The following is a 26,223-nucleotide window of genomic DNA, read 5'->3' as shown; positions in this document are numbered from 1 at the left end:
GGCTTAAAAATCTCCAGTGGTTGCCTATCAACCTCCATATCAAACAAAAACTCCTCACTATTGGCTTCAAAGCTCTCCATCACCTTGCCCCTTTTTTTACCTCACCTCCCTTCTCTCCTACTGCATCCCAGCCCACACACTCCACTCCTCTGGTACTAACCTTCTCACCGTGCCTCGATCTCACCTGTCTCGCCGCCGACCCCTGGCCCGTATCCTACCTCTGGCCTGGAATGCCCTCCCTCCTCAAATCCACCAAACAATCACTCTGCTCCCCTTCAAAGCCCTACTGAAGGCTCACCTCCTCCAAGAGGCCTTCCCAGACCAAGCCCCTTCTTCTTCAGCTCCCCCTCCCTTCCAAGTCACCTCAACTCGCTTGCTCTTCCACCCCTCTCCCTGCCCCACAACACTTATGTATATTTGTATAATTCTATTCATTATTATTGATGCCTGTTTACTTGTTTCGTTGTCTGTCTCCCCCGACTCTAGACTGTAAACCCATTGTGGGCATGGATTGCCTCTCTTTATTGCTATATTGTACTTTCCAAGCACTTAGTACAGTGCTCTACACACAGTAAATGCTCAACAAATACAACTGAATGAATGAATAAATCTACAAGCCCCACATTGAAGGCAGGCGATGACGCCACTTGTAGCCGTGTGACCTTGGGCAAGCCACTTAACTTCTCTGTGCCTCAGTTACCTCATCTGTAAAATGGGGATTAAGACTGTGAACCCCAAGTGGGACAACCTGATCACCTTGTAGCCGCCCCCCCAGTGCTTATAACAGTGTTTTGCACATAGTAAGCGCTAAACAAATACCACCATTATTATTATTATTTCTAGAAACCCATCCTGGGAATTATTCCTGCCTGGCAAACCCCTGAAGAAGCCCCCTGCCTGGCCCCCCATCTTATTCTGGGATGTGATCGGATGATCATCCTCCTAGAGAGGAGACAGAGAATCTCTGAAAATGAAGAGGATATTGGGGTTGGAGACATCTCCCTATCGGAGGGATCAGGAGGGAGAAGGACAAAAGGCCCTCGAAGGTCGGGTTACCCAGCAGCCCCAACTCCTTCCCCTCCTGATAAGAGGGGAGGCCCATCCCATTTCATTTCTCTGTGATAAGACTGTCAGTGAACCATTAGAGGAGGAGCCAGGGGGCTGGGGTCAGTTGTCTTGTCTGCAGACACAAGTACCTATTGTCAATGAGGACAGTCAGGGTTGTCACATTCCTGCTGGTTTTCAACATCCCTCCTGCTCAACAGGAAGCCCTACCCCGTATCTGAAAGGACTGACTGCTTCATGGCTTTAGTTTCACGTTATCTGATCTCCAGACAAGGAGCCACTGTCCTCCTTGCCCCTGCTAGTCTCTGGGATAACTACAAAAAAGCTGGACCTCATCCATAAAAGAGAAAAAATACACTCAGTGCCTCAGCACCACCACTACCAACACAACCTCCCATGGGGCACAACCTGCCACAGAGGTCATTTCTTCAACTGGCCCATTCCAGGGAACCAATCAATCGGTGGTGTTTATTGAGCGCTTACTGTGTGCAGATCAGTATACTAAGCACTTGGGAGAGTACAATACAGTGGAATTGTACAAACACGTTCCATCCCACAATGAATTTACAGTCCAGAGATTAGCTTACAGTCCAGAGATGAACCAACTGGAAGAAAAAGAGAATTGAAAGAAAGAGTACTCCCTGCCAGAGTAACGATAGGATAATAATAATGATGGTATTTGTTAAGTGCTTACTATGTGCAAAGCACGGTTCTAAGCACTGAGGAGGTTACAAGGTGATCAGGTTGTCCCATGGGGGGCTCACAGTCTTAATCCCCATTTTACAGATGAGGGAACTGAGGCACAGAGAATTTAAGTGACTTGCCCGAAGTCACACAGCTGACAATTGATGGAGTTGGGATTTGAACCCATGACCTCTGAATCGAAAGCCCGGGCTCTTTCCACTGAGCCACGCTGCTTCTCTAGGATAGGCAGGAGGCCTGGTCAGGAGACCGGAACAGATTTGAGTGAGTGTCTAACTTAGATCCTGCAGTTTGTCAGCTCTGTGTTGACTTAATAACTCTCCTCATTGTTAAGCAGGCCTTGACAGGCCAGTGACCATGATGGAAATGATCTTTTGGAAGACAGGACCCCTTCCCTCTTTAAAGCAAAGTCCTTTGGCCACTTCGTGTGTCTTGTAGCTGCTCACTAGCCTCAGCTCTAATGGCTCCACCATTTCTCACGTAGCAGTTCAGGTCAGTTCTACTCCAGCAGTCAGTCAGTCAATCGGATTTATTAAGTGGTAACCGTGTGCAAAGCACTGTGCTTAACCAGTTAGGAGAGGACAATATTATAACCTACACATTCCCTGCCCACAACGAGCTAACAGTCTAGAGCAGTGCTCTGGAGGGAGGTGTTTATCAAATAATAATAATAATAATGATGGCATTTATTAAGCGCTTACTATGTGCAAAGCACTGTTCTAAGTGCTAGGGAGGTTACAAGGTGATCAGGTTGTCCCATGGGAGGCTCACAGTCTCAATCCCCATTCTACAGATGAGGTAACTGAAGCCCAGAGAAGTTAAGTGACTTTCCCAAAGCTACACAGCTGACAATTGACAGAGCCGGAATTTGAACCCATAACCTCTGACTCCAAAGCCCGGGCTCTTTCCACTGAGCCATGAAGGGCCTGCAGGTGACCCCATTGGGTCCCCGCTGTTCATTCATTCATTCATTCATTCAATCGTATTTATTGAGCACATACTGTGTGCAGAGCACTGTACTAAGCGCTTGGGAAATACAAGTCGGCAATATTTAGAGACAGTCCCTACCCAACAACGAGCTCACAGTCTAGAAGGGGGAGACAGACAAAAAAACAAGCCCAGTCCTTGAGAGTCAATCAATCAATCAATCAATGGTATTTATTGAGTGCTTACTGTGTGCAGAGCACTATTCTAAGTGCTTGGTAGAGTACAATATAAGAAGAAGTGGTAAAACACGTTCCCTGTTCACATTTATTCATTCATTCAATTCTCAATCGTACTTATTGAACGCTTACTGTGTGTGGAGCATTGTACTAAGCACTTGGGAGAGTACAGTATAACAATACACAGAAGCATTCCCTACAGTCTAGAAGGGAGTTTACAGTTCTTTTAACACTTGTCCTTAATCTGGACAATAGGGCATTAGGAGACAAACGCTTAAGACTTTCTGATCTTCCGGACCGCCTCTATATGTTGCCAACTTGTACTTCCCAAGCGCCTAGTACAGTGCTCTTCACACAGTAAGCGCTCAATAAATAGGATTGAATGAATGAATGGTGAAACCAGCTTAGTACCTGCTCCTCAGATAAGCATGAATCAGAAAATGGAGATGCTAGTGACCAGGGGATGTGGTGGGGGACACATTGTCTTGTGGAGTAAACGGGTTTAGTTCTAGCACTGGCTTATTATCATCAATCGTATTTATTGAGTGCTTACTATGTGCAGAGCACTGTACTAAGCGCTTGGGAAGTACAAATTGGCAACATATAGAGACAGTCCCTACCCAACAGTGGGCTCACAGTCTAAAAGGGGGGCGGCACTGTCCACATGTTTTGTTTTGATTTGTTGTCTGTCTCCCCCTCCTAGACTGTGAGCCCGTTGTGGGGTAGGGACCGCCTCTATATGTTGCCAACTTGTACTTCCCAAGCGCTTAGTACAGTGCTCTGCACACAGTAAGCGCTCAGTAAATATGATTGAATGAATGAATGAATATAATATTGAAGACACTGACTTACTATATAACGGTGGGTAAGTCGCACTGCCTTTCACAATACAGCAATAGCGCTTGATTTATCAAAAATAGAGAGGCACATGCCAATTCCAAGCGCTTAGTACAGTGCTCTGCACACAGTAAGCGCTCAATAAATACGATTGATTGATTCCCAGGAATGCTCTCTGATTGCCACTCTGGATTGGAGGGATGAGAACCAGTCATCATCAGTCGTATTTATTGAGCGCTTACTGTGTGCAGAGCACTGTACTAAGCGCTTGGGAAGTACAAGTTGGCAACATAAGTTTACGCAGTCTACCTAGAACCCCTCAGAAAGGGAAAAGGGGATTCTGGGTGGAAAAAATCCCGAGACACGAACCATTCTGGTGAGATAACGTATGTTTCTGAGGAAGTGGAGGGGCCCTTAGACAAGTTCAAAACCTCCTGGATCCCAATGAATCTTGAAGAAAACTCAAACCTTTTGGGGTTCAGTTTCATCTAGTCTTGGCCAAACACGACTTCCTGCTTCTCAGAAAAAACCAACACCACAACAAAACGGCTCATAAAAAAGATTCCTGAGGCTTCTTGGACATCCAATGACTCTTACAAAACCGTATTTTGATGAGTTAAGTGTAAATGAATCAGAGACATGTGGATTAAATTTCCCTTCAAATTCACAGGGGCTTCAGAATTACGGGGAAAAATGTTTGGCAAAACGGGGTCCAACTTGCCGAACCCAAGAAGTTTGAAACGGGCTCGGAGACCGTGGGTAAGGCCTGATTTCAGGAAGGTTTGCCTAAACCCGAGGTGGCCAGGCTCCAGGCCGGGCCTCCGCGCCCAGCGTCCCCTCTCCGCGTCAAGGGGAGTGTTTGGCGTGAGCAGAGATCGTGTGGGATCTGGAGGCCTTCCTGAAGTCCTCCACCTCTTCCACCCAGGACAGCCACAACCCCAACCCTCCCACTCCCATCCCCCACGGCAACCGGGGAAGGATGTCAGATGGGGAAGGAACGGCCAGAGAAGATAAACTCCAGACACGGAGAACTGCCGTTGGTGGGAATACCGTGAGCAGCAGTGAATGGAGCAGAGGTGGGAAAAATACAACCCAGACACTTCTCCCTGGGACGATTTATGGGCCAAAAGGATCTGCACTTGGATCTGTACCCCTTAAGGACTTAATCATGACTATGGTACTTGTTAAGCACTTACTATGTGCCAAACACTGTTCTAACCACTGGGGTAGGTAATAATAATAATAATTATTATTATTCATTCAATATCATTATTATTACTCAAGCGCTTAGTACAGTGCTCTGCACATAGTAAGCACTCAATAAATACGATTGATGAATAATAATAATAATAATAATAATAATAATGATAATAATAATAACACTTGTTAAGCGCTTACTATGTGCAAAGCACTGTTCTAAGCGCTGGGAAGGATACAAGGTGGTCAGGTTATCCCATGGGGGGCTCACAGTCTTAATCCCCATTTTACAGATGAGGTAACTGAGGCCCAGAGAAGTGAAGAGGGCTTGGAATGCCCTCCCTCTGCCCATCCGCCAAGCTAGCTCTCTTCCTCCCTTCAAGGCCCTACTGAGAGCTCACCTCCTCCAGGAGGCCTTCCCAGACTCAGCCCCTTCCTTCCTCTCCCCCTTGTCCCCCTCTCCATCCCTCCATCTTACCTCCTTCCCTTCCCCACAGCACCTGTATATATGTATATATGTTTGTACATATTTATTACTCTATTTATTTATTTATTTTACTTGTACATATCTATTCTATTTATTTTATTTTGTTAGTATGTTTGGTGTTGTTCTCTGTCTCCCCCTTTTAGACTGTGAGCCCACTGTTGGGTAGGGACTGTCTCCATATGTTGCCAACTTGTACTTCCCAAGCGCTTAGTACAGTGCTCTGCACATAGTAAGCGCTCAATAAATACGATTGATTGATTGATTGAAGTCACTTGCCCAAAGTCACACAGCTGACAATCGGCAGAGCCGGGATTTGAACCCATGACCTCTGACTCCCAAACCGGTGCTCTTTCCACTGAGCCACGAGTCCCTGTCCCACATGAAGCTCACAGTCCAAGTATGAGGGAGTAGGATTCCACGTCCATTTTACAGGTGATGTCACGGAGGCACAGAGAAGTTAAGTCACTTCCCCAAGATCACACAGTAGACACATGGCAGAGCCTGGATTAGAACCCAGGTCCTTCTGACTCCCAAGCACATGCTCTATCTACTGAGCCATGCTGCCTCGCTATCTACCGCCCCCTCAGCCCCACATCACTTATGTACGTATCTGTAATTAATTTTAATGCCTCCCACGACTTCTGGACTGTAAACTCCTTGTGGAAAGGGAAAATGTCTACCCATTCTGTTGTATTCTTTCAATCGTATTTACTGAGAGCTTACTGTGTGCAGAGCACTGCACTCAGCACTTACTATTGTACTCTCCCAAGTGCTTAGTGCAATGGTCTGCACACAGTAAATGCTCAATAAATACCACTGATTGATTGAGCCCCTTCTTTCCTCTCCCCCTCGTCCCCCTCTCCATCCCCGTCTTACCTCCTTCCCTTCCCCACAGCACCTGTATATATGTATATATGGTTGTACATATTTATTACTCTATTTATTTATTTATTTATTTATTTTACTTGTACATTTCTATCCTACTTATTTTATTTTGTTGGTATGTTTGGTTCTGTTCTCTGTCTCCCCCTTTTAGACTGTGAGCCCACTGTTGGGTAGGGACTGTCTCTATGTGATGCCAACTTGTACTTCCCAAGCGCTTAGTACAGTGCTCTGCACATAGTAAGCGCTCAATAAATACGATTGATTGATTGATTGATTGTAAAAAGGCTAGCTGATCTCGGGATGTGGCCAAGGCTTCAAACATTCCTGGGGAACCATTACCAACTAGGCCAGCTGCTCCCTAAAGGTATCTTCTTTGGAGTCAGAGGTCAGAGGTTCAAATCCCGGCTCCGCCACCTGGTAATACCAATAATAATGATGGCATTTATAAAGCGCTTACTATGTGCAAAGCACTGTTCTAAGCGCTGAGGAGGCTACAAGGTGATCACCTCCTCCAGGAGGCCTTCCCAGACTGAGCCCCCTCCTTCCTCTCCCTCTCCCCATCCCCCCGCCTTACCTCCTTCCCCTCCCCACAGCACCTGTATATATGTTTGTATAGATTGATTACTCTATTTATTAATTTTACTTGCACATATTTATTCTATTTATTTTATTTTGTTAATATATTTTGTTGTCTGTCTCCCCCTTCTAGACTGTGAGCCCGCTATTGGGTAGGGACCATCTCTAGATGTTGCCAGCTCTCTTCCTCCCTTCAAGGCCCTACTGAGAGCTCCCCTCCTCCAGGAGGCCTTCCCAGACTGAGCCCCTTCCTTCCTCTCCCCCTCGTCCCCCTCTCCACCCCCCCATCTTACCTCCTTCCCTTCCCCACAGCATCTGTATATATGTATATATGTTTGTACATATTTGTTACTCTATTTATTTATTTATTTATTTATTTATTTATTTATTTATTTATTTATTTTACTTGTACATATCTATTCTATTTATTTTATTTTGTTAGTATGTTTAGTTTTGTTCTCTGTCTCCCCCTTCTAGACTGTGAGCCCACTGTTGGATAGGGACTGTCTCTATATGTTGCCAACTTGTACTTCCCAAGCGCTTAGTACAGTGCTTTGCACACAGTAAGCGCTCAATAAATACAATTGGTGATGATGATGATGATGCCAACTTGTACTTCCCAAGCATTTAGTACAGTGCTCTGCACACAGTAAGCGCTCAATAAATGCAACTGAATGAATGAATGAATGAAAGGAAGGGGAAGGAAGAGGATGAACATTCTTCTGAGAACCTAATTTCTCGCTAAAATACTTCAGCACTGGGCCAAGCTTACCAAGCTGTGAAAATCTCTAGCCCCTGCAGTCCTGGTGCAATCTCCATCCCAGCTATAGGGACCCAGGGAGAGATGATTTAGCCTGTTCCATCGTGGGCAAAGTAAAAACTCTCTCTGCCCGTTTAAAGGCATCAACCCTTTCTGACTTGGTTTGACCTTATGTTGCCAACTTGTACTTCCCAAGCGCTTAGTACAGTGCTCTGCACACAGTAAGCGCTCAATAAGTACGACTGATTGATTGATTGATTGATTGACCTCTGCAGGGAATAATGGAAGGGAAGTAGGAAGGTTCATTCATTCATTCATTCATTCAATCGTATTTATTGAGCGCTTACTGTGTGCAGAGCACTGTACTAAGCGCTTGGGAAGTCCAAGTTGGCAACATATAGAGACGGTCCCTACCCAACAGCGGGCTCACAGTCTAGAAGGGGGAGACAGACAACAAGACAAAACATATTAACAAAATAAAATAAGTAGAATAAATATGTACAAATAAAATAAATAAATAAGTAGAGTAATAAATGCGTACAAACATATATACATATATGCAGGTGGAGTGGGGAGGGGAAGGAGGTAAGGCGGGGGGATGGGGAGGGGGAGGAGGGGGAGAGGAACGAGGGTCAGTCTGGGAAGGCCTCCTGGAGGAGATGAACTCTCAGTAGGGCTTTGAAGGAAGGTTGTCAAGCAGCTTGGAGAGGCAGTTTCTTCTAGTGATAATAATAATGATGATGGTATTTGTTAAGGGCTTACTATCTGCCAAGCACTGTTCTAAGCTCTGGGGGAGATACAAGGTAATCAGGTTGTCCCACGTGGGGCTCACCATCTTAATCCCCATTTTACAGATGAAGTAACTGAGGCACAGAGAAGTTAAGTGACTTGCCCAAAGTCACACAACTGACAAACGGCAGAGACGGGCTTAGAACCTACAACCTCTGACTCCCAAGCTCTTTCCACTGAGCCATGCTGCTTCTCCTCCTAGTATTGTGTAGTGACCATAAGTTTCCCTCTCATTCTTCACTTCCCATTTATTCCAGAGGACAATTAAGTGCTAAGTACAGTGCAAGCGCTTAGTACAGTGCTTTGCACACAGTAAGCACTCAATAAATACGATTGATTGATTGATTGACTCCTTTAGACCAAGCAGCTGGAAGAGCAAGTGTGTCCATGCAGACAAGTTGCTGGTTCCCAATGGTGGGAAATCCAGTGTAGCCTCAGCAGAAGAACCATCCTCTAGTCTTGGCTAATAGAGGCATCGTTGTTGATGTCACATCTCCGGTTTTCACCTTCAGACTAAATCCCCTCTTTTTTCTACGGGGATTCCCCAAAAGGGCTCCCATCCAAACCAATATCAATGCCCATCATTAGAGTAATTGGGGGGAAGTCGAACCTGAATGAGAAATTATTTCCTTTCCTACAGGATTTGTCCATCAGAATGTAAAGGATCTGCTCCCCGTTGCTTGTTATTAACACAATGAAACTCTCTTTTCCCAATTGGGAATTTGTTTCTCTTCATGCAACACCTTAATTTTTGACTCTACTGAGAGCTCACCTCCTCCAGGAGGCCTTCCCAGACTGAGCCCCTTCCTTCCTCTCCCCCTCGTCCCCCCTCCATCCCCCTCATCTTACCTCCTTCCCCTCCCCACAGCACCTGTATATATGTATATATGTTTGTACATATTTATTACTCTATTTATTTATTTATTTTACTTGTACATATCTATTCCATTTATTTTATTTTGTTAGTATGTTTGGTTTTGTCTCCCCCTTTTAGACTGTGAGCCCACTGTTGGGTAGGGACTGTCTCTATATGTTGCCAATTCGTACTTCCCAAGCGCTTAGTACAGTGCTCTGCACACATTAAGCACTCAATAAATACGATTGATGATGATGATGATGATGATGATGATGATGATGACTCTATTAAATTTCTGTTGCTGATGATAATAATACTGCTACTGCTAAGAATAACCATGGCATCTGTTAAGCTCTTAGTGTAACAAACACTATACTGAGTGCTGGGGTACTTGACAGATGATCAGGTTGGACACAGTTCCTGTCCCACCTGGGGCTCGTGACTGAGAACAGGCATCAAATCCCCACTTTAGAGATGAATAAACTGAGGCACAGAGAGGTTAAGTGACTTTCCCAAGATCACATAGCACTCAAGTGGTGGCGCTGGTACTAGAACCCCAGTCCTCTGATCTCCAGGCCCATGCTGGGCATGGTGAAGCAGCGTGGCTCAGTGAAAAGAGCCCGGGCTTTGGAGTCAGAGGTCATGGGTTCAAATCCCAGCTCCACCAATTGTCAGCTGTGTGAGTTTGGGCAAGTCACTTCACTTCTCTGAGCCTCAGTTACCTCATCTATAAAATGGGGATGAAGACTGTGAGCCCCCCGTGGGACAACCTGATCACCTTGTAACCTCCTCAGTGCTTAGAACAGTGCTTTGCACATAGTAAGCTCTTAATAAATGCCATCATTATTATTATTATTATTATGCTCTCTCCATTAGGCTATGCTGCTGATATCCATCAAAGTGAATTTCCTCCTGTTTGAACTAGTTGAGAGAGCAAAGCTTGGGCTATTGTACTCTCCCAAGCTCTTAGTACAGTGCTCTGCACACAGTAAGTGCTCAATAAATACAATTGATTGACTGATTGATTGATTGAGCCAAGTGGCCTGGCATGCAACTGGTTAGGGTGAGGAGGAGGAAGCCCTGAGAGAAACCACTTGGCAGTGTCCTCAGTAGCAAAAGAGGCCTGGGAGCCCACCTGGGTGAGCCCGCTGTTGGGTAGGGACCGTCTCTATATGTTGCCAACTTGTATTTCCCAAGCGCTTAGTACAGTGCTTAGTACTACACACAGTAAGCGCTCAATAAATATGATTGAATGAATGAATGTGGGGTGGATGGGGGCAAGAGTGGACAACTTGCTTCTTCCTGGGAGATGGTGGAAACCAAGGTGAGAAGCAGCATAGCTTAGAGGCAAGATCGCAGGCTTAGGAGTCAAAGGATGTGGGTTCTAAACCTGGCTTCACCACTTGACTGCTGTGTGACCTTGGCAAGTCACTTAACTTCTCTGTGCCTCAGTTACCTCATCTGTAAAATGGGGGTTAATACTGTGAGCCCCATGTGGGGTAGGGACTGCGTCCAATCTGATTGCCTTGTACCTTGGCGCTCAGAATAGTGTTAGCCAACTTGTACTTCCCAAGCGCTCACTACAGTGCTCTGCACACAGTAAGCGCTCAATAAATACGATTGAATGAATGAATGAATGTTTGGCATATAGTAAGCACTTAACAAATACCGTGATTATTATTACTATTATTATTAAGGTTGCTTGGGGGGCTGGAGGGAGGGCAGGCACCAGAGGAAGCCCCAGACATCTGCTCTCAGAAAGAGGGAGGAGGGAGAGAAGAGGAGGAAGGAAGACCTTACCTGTTCCCTAAAGAGATCTCCACTCCCACTCTCAGGGCTAAGAATCTTCTGTCACTCTAGTTCATCATCAATCGTATTTATTGAGCGCTTACTGTGTGCAGAGCACTGGACTAAGCGCTTGGGAAGTACAAGTTGGCAACATATAGAGACAGTCCCTACCCAACAGTGGGCTCACAGTCTAAAAGGTGGGCTCACAGTCTAAAAGACTGTTCCCCACCTTCTCACAAGGAGTGGGAAAGGTGTTCCCTAGTTCAGCTGTGACCCTGACACTGTCTCAACCTTGAGAAATTGGAGAGATCTCTGAGGGAAAAGGGCAAAGATATCCTCTTTCCTCACTGCCTCCTCTCCCCTCCTCTCTCTCTCTTTCTTTTTCCTCTTTCATACCTGACAGACAATTACTTTCTCCCCCTTCAAGGCCTTATTGAAGGCACATCTCCTCCAAGAGGTCTTCCTTGACTAAGCCCTCTTTCCCTCTTCTCCCATTCCCTTTTGCATCACCTTGACTTGCTCCCTTTATTCATCCCCTTCCCAGCTCCACAGCACTTATGTAGTAATAATAATAATAATAACAATGGCATTTATTAAGCACTTACTATGTGCAAAGCACTGTTCTAAGCACTGGGGAGGCTACAGAGTGATCAGGTTGTTCCATGGGGGGCTCACAGTCTTAATCCCCATTTTACTGAAGAGGTAACTGAGGCACAGAGAAGTTAAGTGACTTGCCCAAAGTCACACAGCTGACAATTGGCGGAGTCGGGATATACTTGGGATATATGTACATATATGTAATTTTATTTATTTATATTAATGTATGTCTCCCCCTCCAGCCTGTACGCTCACTGTGGGCAGGGAATGTGTCTCCTACAGTGTTATTTTAGACTGTGACTGCTAGACTGTGAGCCTTCTGTTGGGTAGGGACCTTCTCTATATGTTGCCAACTTGTACTTCCCAAGCGCTTAGTACAGTGCTCTGCACACAGTAAGCGCTCAATAAATATGATTGAATTAATGAATGAATGTTATATTTTTTATTGTATTCTCCCAAGTGCTTAATGCAGTGCTATATACACAGTAAGTGCTCAATAAATGCGTAAGATTGATTGACTAATTTTCATTCCTTTCCTCTTCTTATCCCTCCTTCTCTTCCCCTCCACCCTTCTCCTTAAACTTCAACCCTTCCTTTCTTCCCTTTCTTTTCTACCCTTGCTCATCTTCCTTCCTCTCCCAAGCTAATAGCAGGTGCCAGAATTCCAGCAGCTGCCAGCCTGCTTAGCTTGACTTTCCCTGTTTTTTCCTCCCAGAGAAAGGATCAATAAATTGTATTTACTGCGCGTAGAGCACTGTACTGATCGCTCAGAAGAGTACAATATAACAGAGTCGGTAGATATGTTTCCTGCCCACAACAAGCTTACGGTCTAGAGGGATGTCTTCAACTTCTTCAGTTTAATTCCCTGCAGGAAGATTATGGAATAAAATGGGAGAAAAAAAACACCAAAAAAACAAAAACCCAAGATTAGATGAGCAAACTGTGTTTAAATGCCTTGTCTTCAAATGTAAGAACATTACCATTTCTGTGTATATCATAGTACACTAAGAAATGTCCTAATTAAATGAATCCTATATTTACCTTTCCTGCTATTTGCGTCACTTTCTCCCCAAGCTTCAATAAACTATAATAAAAAGAGCGCACCGTATTGTTAACAAGCCTACGTTTTTCACGTTAACCCTTTTGAGAGAAGCATTAATCCTCTAGACTGTAAGCACCTTTTGGGCAGGAAATGTGTCTATCAGCTCTAATGTATTGTATTCTCCCAAGTATATAGTACAATGCTCTGCACACAAAAAGCACTAAATAAATACCAGTGATAGGTGGATCCTTTAAGACCAATGCTCTAACCAGTCCCCTAGTGACCTGAAAGAGCACCCTGGCCTTTATTAATGTTATGATTTCCTTAGTATCTCCAAATACATGGCTATTTGAGGGGTTATCCAAACTTAAACTAAAAGATGGTCCTTGCCCTCCAGGTGACTATAATCTAACAGAAATTCAAGGAGTAGTGAGAATGAGAAACAGTGTGGACTAATGAATAGAGCATGAGTCTGGGAGTCGGAAGGATCTGGGTTCTAATCGTGGCTCCTCAACGTACCTGCTGTGTGATCTTGGGCAAGCCGCTTAACTTCTCTGTGCATCTGTAAAATGGGGATTGAGCTGTGAGACCTATGTGGGACCAGAGACTGTGTCCAAAATGATTAGCTTGTATTTCCCCCGGTGCTTAGTACAGTGCCTGTCACAAGGTAAGTGCTTAACAAACGCCATAAAAAGAGTAAAACAGTACCAGAATAAGGATGTAAGGAATCCAGCATCCACAGAATAAGGTTTTTCCCCAAAGGGTAAGGTAGGAAAGAAAGAGGGTTAAAGGGTTATAGACACAGTCAGCCAAAAAAACTGACAGGCTTCTCCTTCCCTTACATGTTTTTGTTTTTATTAATCTGGAGCCAAGTAACACATTAGGAACAAGGGGGAATTGGAGGCAGAAAATACAGGAAACAGCAGAAGAGTGAAAGCAGAATCTCTGCTCCAGAATTCTTCTCACCTTCACTCTTGTAAACAAACTATCCTCCACGTTTTGATTTTTTTTTTTTTTGCTTCTTGAAAGCAACTTATATAGAACAGCGAGGCCTTCCTCCTGACCCCTATGTTTTCATCTTCTCCCCGTTTCTGTCTTCCCAATTAACAGCCACAACTACGTCCGTGGATCCATTACCCTTTACATCATCAACCTGCATCGATCGAGAAAGAAAATCAAACTGGCCGGAACACTCAGGGACAAGATCGTTCACCAGTATCTCCTGCAACCCTACGGGCAGGAAGGGCTCCAGTCCAAGTGAGTGAAATCTAAGAGGGGCAGGTGGCCGGCAACCACTAACGTGGCAGGAGAATGGGGGACTAAGGGTGGAGTGCCTGCCGATCACCACCACGTTTTACGCCAGGTGGGTTTTCAGCTGGCCTGTACCCTCTCTGGGACCTAAACAGAACCAGGCGCTTTTATGTCCATTTTTTTCTCCTTAAGCAGGTGGCCTCCCTCCACTGCCTAATTCAGCTGCTGCAGTGCATCACGGAAAGCAGCATGGCTCAGTGGAAAGAGCCCGGGCTTTGGAGTCAGAGGTCACGGGTTCTAATCCCCCTTCTAGACTGTGAGCCCGTTGTTGGGTGGGGACCGTCTCTATATGGCGCCAACTTGTACTTCCCAAGCGCTTAGTACAGTGCTCTGCACACAGTAAGCACTCAATAAATACGATTGACTGAATGAATGAATGAATAATCCCGACTACCACCATTTATTACTCTATTTATTTATTTATTTATTTTACTAGTACATATCTATTCTATTTATTTTATTTTGTTAGTATGTTTGGTTTTGTTCTCTGTCTCCCCCTTTTAGACTGTGAGCCCACTGTTGGGTAGGGACTGTCTCTATATGTTGCCAACTTGTACTTCCCAAGTGCTTAGTACAGTGCTCTGCACACAGTAAGCGCTCAATAAATACGATTGATTGATTGTCAGCTGTGTGACTTTGGGTAAGTCACTTAACTTCTCTGTGCCTCAGTTCCCTCATCTGTAAAATGGGGATTAAGACTGTGAGCCCCCCATGGGACAAACTGATCACCTTGTAACCTCCTCAGTGCTTAGAACAGTGCTTTGCACCTAGTAAGCACTAAATAAATGCCACCGTTATTATTATTATTATTATCATGGGTTAATGTGGACCCTGAAGGAGAACGCAATTTATTCATTCATTCAAGAGTATTTATTGAGTATTTATTTATTGTGTGCAGAGCACTGTACTAAACACTTGGAAGGGTACAATGTAACAATATAACAATAACAATATAGCACGATGGTCCTGAAGCAAGGGTTGGGGGGTCAGAGAGCCCCAGAGAAATGCTCTCGGGTTGGCCAGACTCAAGTATGCAGCCATAAAATGGCCACTGTGACACCATCACATGAATCCTGAGTGAGGATGAGCAAAGGCAGAAATTGGTCTGCCCTAGGATAAGGACTGTTGGGTTCAGGGAGGCTGTTGGCACTAACTGTGTGACTCTGGGCAAGTCACTTAACTTCTCTGTGCTTCAGTTACCTCATCTGTAAAATGGGGATTAAAACTGTGAGCCCCCCATGGGACAACCTGATCACCTTGTAACCTCCCCAGCACCTAGAACAGTGCTTTGCACATAGGAAGCGCTTAATAAAAACCATCATCATTATTATTATTATTATTAAACTCTGTCATTCCCAGCCATCAAAACCACAGAGACTTTACAGCTTCCATTCTCTCCCAGCACGAGGCAACCCAGGTCAAAGTTCTGAAGGCCTTTGTAATGGGAGATCTCCCAACCCCTGAAACGCTCCTCCTCTCTGGAAGGAAGGCACTCTGAGGAAATGTACTAATTCCATTCCATTTTTGCTGTTTAATAAGTTTACCAAAGCTGGAAACTTGGAGCAGGTGGCCTGCACCCTCCACAGCTGCCCACCGATATTTGTGCCGTAATTGTTCACCATTTCACTGCAACTTCGGGGGCTCTCACTGGGCTTCTGGCCGCCTGTGTGTAGCAAAACAAAGCGAGCTGGGGAGTCATTTGCTGAAGTTGTTTCCCCCTCACTGCCTCAGCGTCAACACCCGCTTTCTTCCTGTGCCTTCTGAGAAGGAGACTTAACTCTTCACGTGGGTGGCACCGTTCCAAACTTTGCCTATAGTTACTTAAGAACAGACTGAGAAATGTCCTGATGATGTTCTAAGAGCTAATAGACTAAGAAAATGGCTTGCTGCTGGAACAAATGGCCTTAAACCAGAATTTAGATCTTAACAGTTTAGAGGAGAAGTTTGTCTTTACATGCTGCTGGCAGCTACTGCCTTCATGAAATGTACTCCTTCCTATCAAAACCTCATACAAGAATTCTCAGTTATAGATAAATCTCCCTTCTTTTCTTTCCGACTACGTTCCCCCTTTTAGACTGTGAGCCCAATGTTGGGTAGGGACTTCTCCATATGTTGCCAATTTGTACTTCCCAAGTGCTTAGTACAGTGCTCTGCACATAGTAAGCACTCAATAAATATGATTGATTGATTGATTGATTGATTAGAGTGGCCATCCACCCAGTTTTATACTGGGAGGTCCGTTTCTCAAGTGGTGTGTGCAACTTTATCTCTGGTATTTTTGTTTTAAGCACCAGTCTCCCGCCACCTCAGCTCCTGCTGTTGAGTCCTGTGGCTTGGAAGTGGCACCCATGTTCAGGGGGATCTGGAGGGGAAGACAGTGCCTCTGGAGCTCCTAGGATCTGCAGATGCCCGCCAGCGGTTACTCTCTCTGGGTTGAGTCTTCGTGGATGCTACCTGCCCTCCCTTCTAGGTGGATTCCTAACAGGCTCTGCTTACTTGTCTCCAATGCTGCTACCAGATGCCTAATCTAGCTCCTGCTGCACCACTGGCTGCTGAGCCCCTATAGTACTAGTAATAGTATTTAGCGCTTAGAACAGTGCTTTGCACATAGTAAGCGCTTGACAAATACTATCATTATTATTATTATTATTTATTCAGAGCTTACAGTGTGCACTTAATACAGTGCTGAGAGAAAATACATCCGTGGGAATTAAATAGGGCCCCTTGTCCGTCATGGGGATCACAATCTAAAAGTTTAAATAGGATGAAGGTATTGGAGTCTGACACAAAAGAAGTGATGAAACATCATCATCATCAATCGTATTTATTGAGCGCTTACTATGTGCAGAGCACCGTACTAAGAGCTTGGGAAGTACAAATTGGCAACATATAGAGACAGTCCCTACCCAACAGTGGGCTCACACATTAAAACATAACACAAACAAATAGACAGCAGAGGCTCCAAGTTCAGGAGGAGTCTGAGAGCACACGGTAGCAAGCCAGGAGCAAGGACCCTTGGTGAGAGGGACGATAGTGGTTGCAGAGTTCTTTCTGCAGTGGTGATGGAAACTTCCAAAAGCACATGGCCAGCTATTATGCCCAGCCACCATACGTGGAGCATGCAGGGAGCAGGGACCCTCAATGGTGGGAGAGAAGGCAGTGTCTACTGCAGTGCTTTTCTCCGTGACAATGGAAAGATCTGGGACTGTGTGGGAGCACGTTTTATCCCCAGCCTGGCAAGCACAGATCAACCTTGGGAGGGACGGTGGCACTTAGTGCTTTTCTCGGCAAGGAGGGAAAAGTCCCTGGGACATCAGAGGGTCCCTTGAGGGCTGCAGGGGTGTTCCAGGGTGATGCCAGATGAGAGTGGATCTCCCGTCACTTCTGGGGGACCTCCACTGGTCACTGTGGCAAAAGGGACTCATTCAACAGGAACTCAAAGGGTGTCCTGTAATAATGGAAGCTATTTAGGACAGCTGAGGGGCAGGAGTGACTCTGGTTGGGGAAGCTTTCTCCTGCCCAACCAGTGTGGTACTAGGAGTTTCATTCATTCATTCATTCATTCATTCATTCATTCATATTTATTGAGCACTTACTGTGTGCAGAGCGCTGTACTAAGCGCTTGGGAAGTACAAGTTGGCAACAGACAGAGACGGTCCCTACCCAACAACGGGCTCACATTCATTCATTCATTCATTCAATCGTATTTATTGAGTGCTTACTGTGTGCAGATCACTGTACTAAGTGCTTGGGAAGTACAAGTTGGCAACATACAGAGACAGTCCCTACCCAACAACGGGCTCACATTCATTCATTCATTCAATTGTATTTATTGAGCGCTTACTGTGCGCAGAGCACTGTACTAACCCAGTGCTTAGAACAGTGCTTTGCACATAGTAAGCGCTTAACAAATGCCATCATTATTATTATTATTACTAAGCGCTTGGGAAGTACAAGTTGGCAACATACAGAGACGGTCCCTACCCAACAGCGGGCTCACAGTCTAGAAGGGGGAGACAGACAAACAAAACATGTAGACAGGTGTCAAGTCATCACAATAAATAGAGATAAAGCTAGATGCACATCATTAACAAAATAAATAGAATAGTAAATATGTACAAGTAAAATAAATAGAGTAATAAATCTGCACAAACATATATACAGGTGCTGTGGGGAGGGGAAGGAGGGAGGGCAGAGGGGATGGGGAGGAGGAGAGGAAAAAGGGAGCTCAGTCTGGGAAGGCCTCCTGGAGGAGGTGAGCTCTCATGATAGGGCTTTGAAGGGAGGAAGAGAGCTAGCTTGGCGCATATGTGGAGGGAGGGCACACCTCCCCAGCTCCTCCAAGACCCACAGGGAGCAGAACTATGAGAATGGCCATAGCCATCACCCAAGATCGGGGGGGGGGCACGTGAGCTTCTCAAGCTGCCTACCATCCCGTGATACCAGGTACCAGGTGGATAGGAGGGAATGGCAGTAATGTGAGCAATTGAAGCAATGAAAAAGTGGGGACATCAAATCAGTAGAGAAGGAGCATGGCCTAGTGGAAGATTTGGAATCAGAAGAGGTGGCTTCTAATCCCAGCTCTGCCACTTGTCTTCTGTGTGACCTTGGGCAAGTCACTTCACTTCTCTGGGCCTCGGTTACCTCATCTGTAAAATGGGGAATAAGACTGTGAGCCCCATGTGGGAGAGGGACTATGTCCAACCTGATTACCTTGTATCTACCTCATTGCTTAGAACAGTGCTTGGCACATGGTAGGTGCTTAACCAATACCACAATTATTATTATTACTATTATTATTATTATTAAGACTATTCTCATCTCTGCCCATTCTCCTGCCAACTCTTTTCACTCTAGTCAACCAGTCAATTATTTATAGAGCACCTATTGTGTGCAGAGCACTGTACCGTGTTTGGGAGAGTACAATATAACAATGAACATACGTTTCTAGACTGTGAGCCCGTTGTTGGGTAGGGACCGTCTCTATATGTTGCCAACTTGTACTTCCCAGTACAGTGCTCTGCACACAGTGAGTGCTCAATTAATACGATTGAATGAATGAATGAATTCCCTGCCCACAATAAGTCAGACATCTTTGTTCTCAGCCTCCCTTCCCTTTTCCAGGCTGTTCCAGATTCCTGGCACAAATCTTCACCTCCCAACTGCCAAGCCCCTTTTCTTCCCTTTCAGGAAAAGGGAGAAGAGGAGGGGAGGAGGGGCCAGACAAGGACTCTTCAAACCCCTCAGTCTGGTGATTACCCTTTCCCTCGGGGGCTGCTTTAGGCCTTTCAAATGTAAAATCACTAAAACAGAAATCAAGAACAAACATATACTAAATTAGGATAGCAGTCGGTTTGGGTTTGTGTTTGTGTGGCATTTGCAAGCTAATCTAATGGGCTTGTCATGGTGGATTTCCCCTGGAGTGGAAAAGAATCTCTGCCCCTTTGCCACGGGTGCTACTGAAGTGTGAAGAACTCATTCTTACCCTAATTTCGAGCCTGGTGTAGTGGAGAGAGCATGAGCCTGGGGGTCAGAAGGTCATGGGTTCATTCATTCACTCAATCGTATTTATTGAGTGCTTACTGTGTGCAGAGCACTGTACTAAGCACTTGGGAAGTCCAAGTTGGCAACATATAGAGACGGTCCCTACCCAACAACGGGCTCACGGTCTAGAATGGGGAGACAGACAACAAAACAAAACATGTGGACAGGTGTCAAGTCATCAGAATAAATAGAAATAAAGCTATATGTACAACATTAACAAAATAAATAGAATAGTAAGTATGTACAAGTAAAATAAATAGAGTAAGAAATCTGTACAAACATATATACAGGTGCTGTGGGGAGGGGAAGGAGGTAGGAGGGTTCTAATTCCAGCTCAGCCACTTGTCTGCTGTGTGACCTTGGAGTCACTTTGCTTCTCTGGGCCTCAGTTACTTCCTCTGTAAAAGGGGAATTGAGACTGTGAGCCCCACGTGGAATAGGGACTGTGTCTAACCCAATTTGCTTATATCTACTCCAGTGCTTAGTATAGTGCCTTGCACATAGCAAGCGCTTAACAAATGCCAGAATTATTATTATTATTAACCTCCAAAAGGCCCCTAATCTACAGCAGAGCTGGGAGGAGGGATGCACAGATGACTGACACTTTATGGTGATTCCCTTCAACAGGCAGCTGCTTTTGCTACTGAGAATTATAATAATAATAATTGTGATATTTGTTAAGCACTATGTGCCAAGCACTGTTCTAAGCACTGGGGTAGATACAAGATAATCAGGTTGGACACAGTCCCTGTCCCTCATGGGCCCACAGTCTTAATCCCCATTTTACAGATGAGGTAAATGAGGCCCAGAGAAGTGATGTGACTTGTCCAAGGTCACACAGCAGACACGTGGCAGAGCGGGAATTGGAACCCACGTCCTCTGATTTCCAGGCCTGTGCTCTTTCCACTAAACCACGCTTCTTCCCAGTATACTTATGTAAGTAGCCTCTTCGGCTGCCAGGATTGTTTGTGCCAGCCTAGGATTAGTCCATAGATGTTTTGTGTCTTGCCCACCACCTTAGGTCCTCGAGAGCAGGAACCAGGACCTGTGCCCAATATGGAGACTCAATAAGCACTAAATGACAACACGAAGAGGCAGTTGTCTGGGGATGGGGTGTCTCGCAAGAAGGGTGTGGTTCCTGGTACAGATCTGCTCTACAGTGGAAATTAAAAGGAAAGGAAATGCCAGGAAGTGATTTTATTCTTCTGATGTCTCTCTTGCTCTTTTATAAGCCTTTTGGGGCCAGAATGTCTATTCCGCTCATTCCTTGAGGCAACATGAGGCAGTGCTGGCTCAAGATAGGGGAAGGGGGGCTTGAGGAGGAGGAACAGGAGGAGGAGGAGAGGAGAGAGTCAAGCCTGGAGTAAATTTGATGTTATTGCTCAGAAAGACAACAGAGTTAACTCAAGTAAACCTTCAAACCTCCCTCTGCCACCACCTCTCCCAGTTCCCCAGCCCAGTAGCCTCTCAGGGGCACTGACCACCATGATAGGCAAGGTTTCTGGACAAAGAGAGCCATCTAACTCCTTCAGTCCTTAAGCAGCACTCTTGAGGATTTACCAAACAATAGCTCTAGTTTCCAAAATCCTCTGTGACATCCAATTAGAAAGAACATCCCCTCTCACAAAATAATCTTTAGATTTAGCTGTCCACTTCACAATGAACCCCAAAGAGGTTCAATCTCTCCCAGATCAGTATGTCCACAAAATAGGAGGTAGGCACCTTACAGGGCCAAAAATTACAACCCACTTTTTCCAGGACTTTCCCACTATTGGAAAGGGCATCATTTAGCTCAATAAATTGACCATATACCATATACCACATACCATATTGGTATAGTACAGTGCTCTGCACACAGTAAACGCTCAGTAAATACGATTGAATGAATGACCTTTGCTTCAAAGACAGTGTGGCTCACAATGAGATTGTATTCATGGGTGTTAGTGTCGTATTTGAAAATCTCTTGCACAGATTTTCGTAGTGTCTCAGAGAGTACAATAATGCACATTTTCTGGCCACTGGCCATTCAGGATGAACACCGATCAGACACCAATGGTTAAAGGGAGAAAGGTAGAGAAGCAGCATGGCCTAGTTAATAGAACAAGGAGCTGGGAGCCAGAAGGATCTGGGTTCTAATTCTGGATTCACCACTTGCCTGCTGTGTGACCTTGGGCAAGTCACTTAACTTCCCTCTGTCTCAGTTCCCTCATTGTAAAATGGGGATTAAAACTGTGAGCCCCATGAGAGACGGGACTGTGTCTGACCCAATTATCTTATATCTACCCCAGCGCTTAGTACAATGCCTGGCATATGGTAAGCACTTGAAAAATACCACTTTAAAAAAAAGAAAAGTATGTCCTTCTTTTATCAGGACATATGTTTGAGTTCTTTGGGCAGTAGGTCCCTCTTTCAGAGGGCAGTTACCCATCCTATTAATATTATTTTTATTATCATCATCATCGTCATCATCATTATATTTGTTAAGCCCTTTCTATGGGTCAAGCATTATTCTAAGCGCAGAGGTAGATACAAATCAATCAATCAATCAATCAATCGTATTTATTGAGTGCTTACTGTGTGCAGAGCACTGTACTAAGCACTTGGGAAGTACAAGTTGGCAACATATAGAGACAGTCCCTACCCAACAGTGGGCTCACAGTCTAAAAGGGGGACACAGTTCTTATCCCACTTGGGGCTCACAGTCTAAATAGGAAGGAATAGGATTTAATCCCCATTTTACAGTTGAGGAAATTGAGGCACAGAGAAGACCTTCCCAAGGTCACACAGCAAGCAGTTGGCAGTCAGGATTAGAATTTGGGTCCTCTGACTCCCAAGCCCATGGTCTTTCCACTAGACCACGATGCTTCTCATAATGACTTGTACTTCCTAAGCACTTAGTACAGTCCTCTGCACACAGTAAGCGCTCAATAAATATGATTGAATGAATGAATGAATGCCCCATGCCCAAAGGCACATAATGCTAGTCTGCTGGTCCAGAGAACAGAGTATCTCTGAGCACTTAACAACAGTAGGGCAAATCAAACAATATTTATTCAGTGCCCAAATGCCAAGTAGCCATTTTTTGTAAGTGAATGTAGACTGTAGATTGCATGCTCTGACTCTGGCTTTTGGCCTGCTGTGTGACCTTGGGCAAGCTGCTTAACTTCTCTGGGCCTCAGTTCCTTCCAGCAAAATGGGGATTCAATATCTGCTCTCCGTTTTACTTAGACTGTGAGCCCCACGTGGGACCTGAATATACCCCAGCGCTTAGTACAGTGCTTGGCACCTAATAAGCACGTAAAAATGCCACAATATTATTATTATCTCCTTGTGGGCAGGGAATATGTTTGCCAACTCTGTTGTAGTATGCTCTCAGTACAGTGCTCCGCAAACAGTAAGCACTCAATTAATACCACTGATTGATTAATTGCCACCAGCAGAACTGGCACCACTATAGGTGCTTTAGAACACGTAGATGGCCTTTGGCCCAAACTCTGTAGTAAAGCAAAGGAGTTCTAAATGAATTCTAAAAGAGAATGAGTGCAATTGGTTTGTTTTTGATACAGTTTGGTCTCTTTAATGCAAAAAGGATGTTTGCCATTAAGGTTTGTTATTTCCTTGTCAGGGTTGTTTTAGTTCTCCATTCTATATCAGTCCCCTGTTCCTCCTCATTGGAGTTTCTCTGGTGGCCTAGAACAGGGGCCAAACACCATCTGAGTCCAATTCTTAAATAAGAGGTTGGAGAATATTATGCCTAGGCAGTCAGAAATCAATCAATTCTGTTCTGTGAACCCAATGTTGGGTAGAGACTGTCTCTATATGTTGTCAACTTGTACTTCCCAAGCACTTAGTACTGTGCTCTGCACACAGTAAGCGCTCAATAAATACGGTTGATTGATTGATTGATTGATTGATTGATTCTGCTAGGAGAGAACATCTCTTGAGAGTTCCTGGCTTCCTCTCCCTTCTGGGTCATCTATGCAACTGGATCTGTGCCCTTTAGGCATTTGTTATTTACCCCACCCTCAACCCCAAGGCACTTTTGAACATATCTATAAATTATTTATCTATATAAATACCTCTCTCCCCATCTAGACTATAAGCTTGCTGTGGGCAGGGAATGTCCCTAGGAACATGTCTACCCACTCTGCTATATTGTACTCTATCAAGTGCTCTGCACATAATAAATGCTCAATAAATCCGATTGATTGATCGATTAATAGATTAGGAGCCTAGAGACTTGGACGATGGGAGATCTTGGGGAACTATCACCACTCCCCCATGGTGAGGCAAAAAACAGATGATAATAATAGTAATAATAATAATTACAATAATAATAAATAACCGTGGCATTTGTAAAGCCTTTACTATGTGCCAGGCATTGTACTAAGGGCTGGGGTAGATACAAGCTAATCAGCTTGGACACAGTCCCAGCCCCCACATGGGGCTCACAATCTTAATCCTCATTTTACAATGAGGAAACTGAGGCAAAGAGAAGTTAAATGCCATGTCCAAGGTCACACAGCAGACAAGTAGTAGAACTGGGATTAGAACCCAGGTCCTTCTGACTCTCAGGCCTGTGCTCTACCTACTAGGCTATGCTGCTTCAGATGGAGAACACATTTTTTCATTACAAATTCACCATTTACCAACAAAACAAGACTAAAAAATAGAAAAGGGTAAGCCAAGATCAAATTTTCTGTCAACTTCCTTAATGTTCTTCCCTACATATCTCTTTTAATTGGCAAAGGAGAGTCTCCTAGGGTGCTAGCTGCTCCAATCTGTCTGTCTGATAAGAAGGAATCAGCAATTACATCTGTACATGGAATTATTCCATGAATTATGGAAGTCTAAGCCACCCAGTCCATTTTACTGCTAAGCCATTGGACAAAGGAACAGCTCCCCAGTTTTCAATCATAACTGGGGAAGGACCATTTACAACCACATTGGGTTTTTCTTAGTTATTCCTAAATTTTTACTGAAATTTTCAAAGCTTTCCTTAGATCTAACTCAAATCTCTCCTGATGTGGCTTAACCAGTTTACCTGGATCTGCCTTCAGGTGAAAAGGAATAGAGTTAGTTATTATCTTCTATGTAGAAGGCTTACAAACATTTGAAGAGTTATTAGGACTCCCTTCGTTCTTCTTTTCTCTAGACAACATAATCCCAATTTCTTAGCCTTTTCATCACAAGTCTTTAATCAGTTTAATCAATTTAATCATTAATCATTAATGATTTAACCCTTACTTCTTCACTAAATCCCCTTCAACAGAACTGAACCAGGGTGGGCTGAGCATAGTGCAGGTTTGCCACCTGAATGTCCCATTTTCATTAGAGTTCAAAGGTAAAAATGAAATAATAATAATAATTAATAATGATGACTGTGGTATTTGTCAAGCATTTACTATATGCCAGACACTGTACTAAGCGCTGTGGTGGATACAAGTTAATCAGTGTGAACACAGTCCCTATCCCAAACGGGGCTCACACTCTTATCCCAATTTTACAGATGAGGTAACTGAAGCACAGTGAAGTGAAGTGACTTGCTCAAGGTCACACAGCAGACAAGTGGCAGAGCAGGAATTAGAACTCAGATCCTCTTACTCCGAGGCCTTTGCTAATAACAATAATAGTAATTGTATTTCTTAAGCGCTTACTATATGCCAGGCATGGTACTAAGTGCTCTATCCCATTAGACCATGCTGCTTCTCATGAAATGAAAGCACTGGTAACTGCCTTGCCATCCGATGTTGACAAGGGCTCATAGGGTGTTGCCGAAGAAATCACTTAAGAAAGTGGATATGCCTTCTCTGATACATCCAGATCTTTCAGTCAACCAGGAAATATACTTTGAAGCAGCGTGGCTCAGTGGAAGTAGCATGGGCTTTGGAGTCAGAAGACATGGGTTCAAATCCCAGCTCCGCCAATTGTCAGCTGTGTGACTTTGGGCAAGTCACTTAACTTCTCTGTGCCCCAATTACCTCATCTGTAAAATGGGGATTAAGACTGTGAGCCCCCTGTGGGACAACCTGATCACTTTGTAACCTCCCCAGCGCTTAGAACAGTGCTTTGCACATACTAAGCGCTTAATAAATGCCATTATTATTATTATATGCCACTAAATGTCAAACTCTGTCAAACCCCCAAAAGCTAATGCTGGCCATTTTGCATATAGAAGGATTTCTTTGGTGTAGCCTGGTAGAAATCCTCAATTTTGTTTTTTGGGGTGATTTTTGTTGTTGTTGTTGTTTTGCCTTTTTATGGTATTTGTTAAGCACTTTATGTGTGTCAGGTACAATACTAAGTACTGGGGTGGATACAAGCTAATCATGTTGTACACAGTCTATGTCCCACACGGGGTGCACAATCTTAATCCCCATTTTACAGATGAGGTAACTGAGTCACAGATAAGTTAAGTGACTTACCCGAGTTCACATAGCAGACAAGTAGTGGAGCCAGGATCAGAACCCAGGTCCTTCTCACTCCCAGACCAGTGTTCTAGCCATTAGATCACACTGCTTCTCAAGCTTTTGTTGAAGCTGATTGTTTGCCTCTATCACCGAGCAGTCATCAGGCTACAGTGATCCTAAGAAACTATTTCAAAAAGTCCTGTTGATGCCTGTA

At 44.5% G+C, this 26,223-nt stretch overlaps 1 protein-coding gene across 1 annotated transcript in view; it reads left to right on the top strand.

Moving 5' to 3' along the window:
- Positions 1-26,223, top strand: part of HPSE2 (heparanase 2 (inactive)) — a 709,452-nt gene that overhangs the window by 655,766 nt on the left and 27,463 nt on the right. The window contains exon 11 of the mRNA XM_038744163.1: positions 13,855-14,001. Within this exon, the coding sequence (XP_038600091.1) occupies positions 13,855-14,001 (147 nt within the window). The remainder of the gene's footprint in view (positions 1-13,854; positions 14,002-26,223) is intronic.

This window comes from Tachyglossus aculeatus, chromosome 3, assembly GCF_015852505.1.
Source record: "Tachyglossus aculeatus isolate mTacAcu1 chromosome 3, mTacAcu1.pri, whole genome shotgun sequence".
NCBI classification, from domain to species: Eukaryota; Metazoa; Chordata; class Mammalia; order Monotremata; family Tachyglossidae; genus Tachyglossus; species Tachyglossus aculeatus.
The sequence above is the reverse complement of the archived record's forward strand: the minus strand, read 5'-3'. Positions and strand labels throughout refer to the sequence as shown.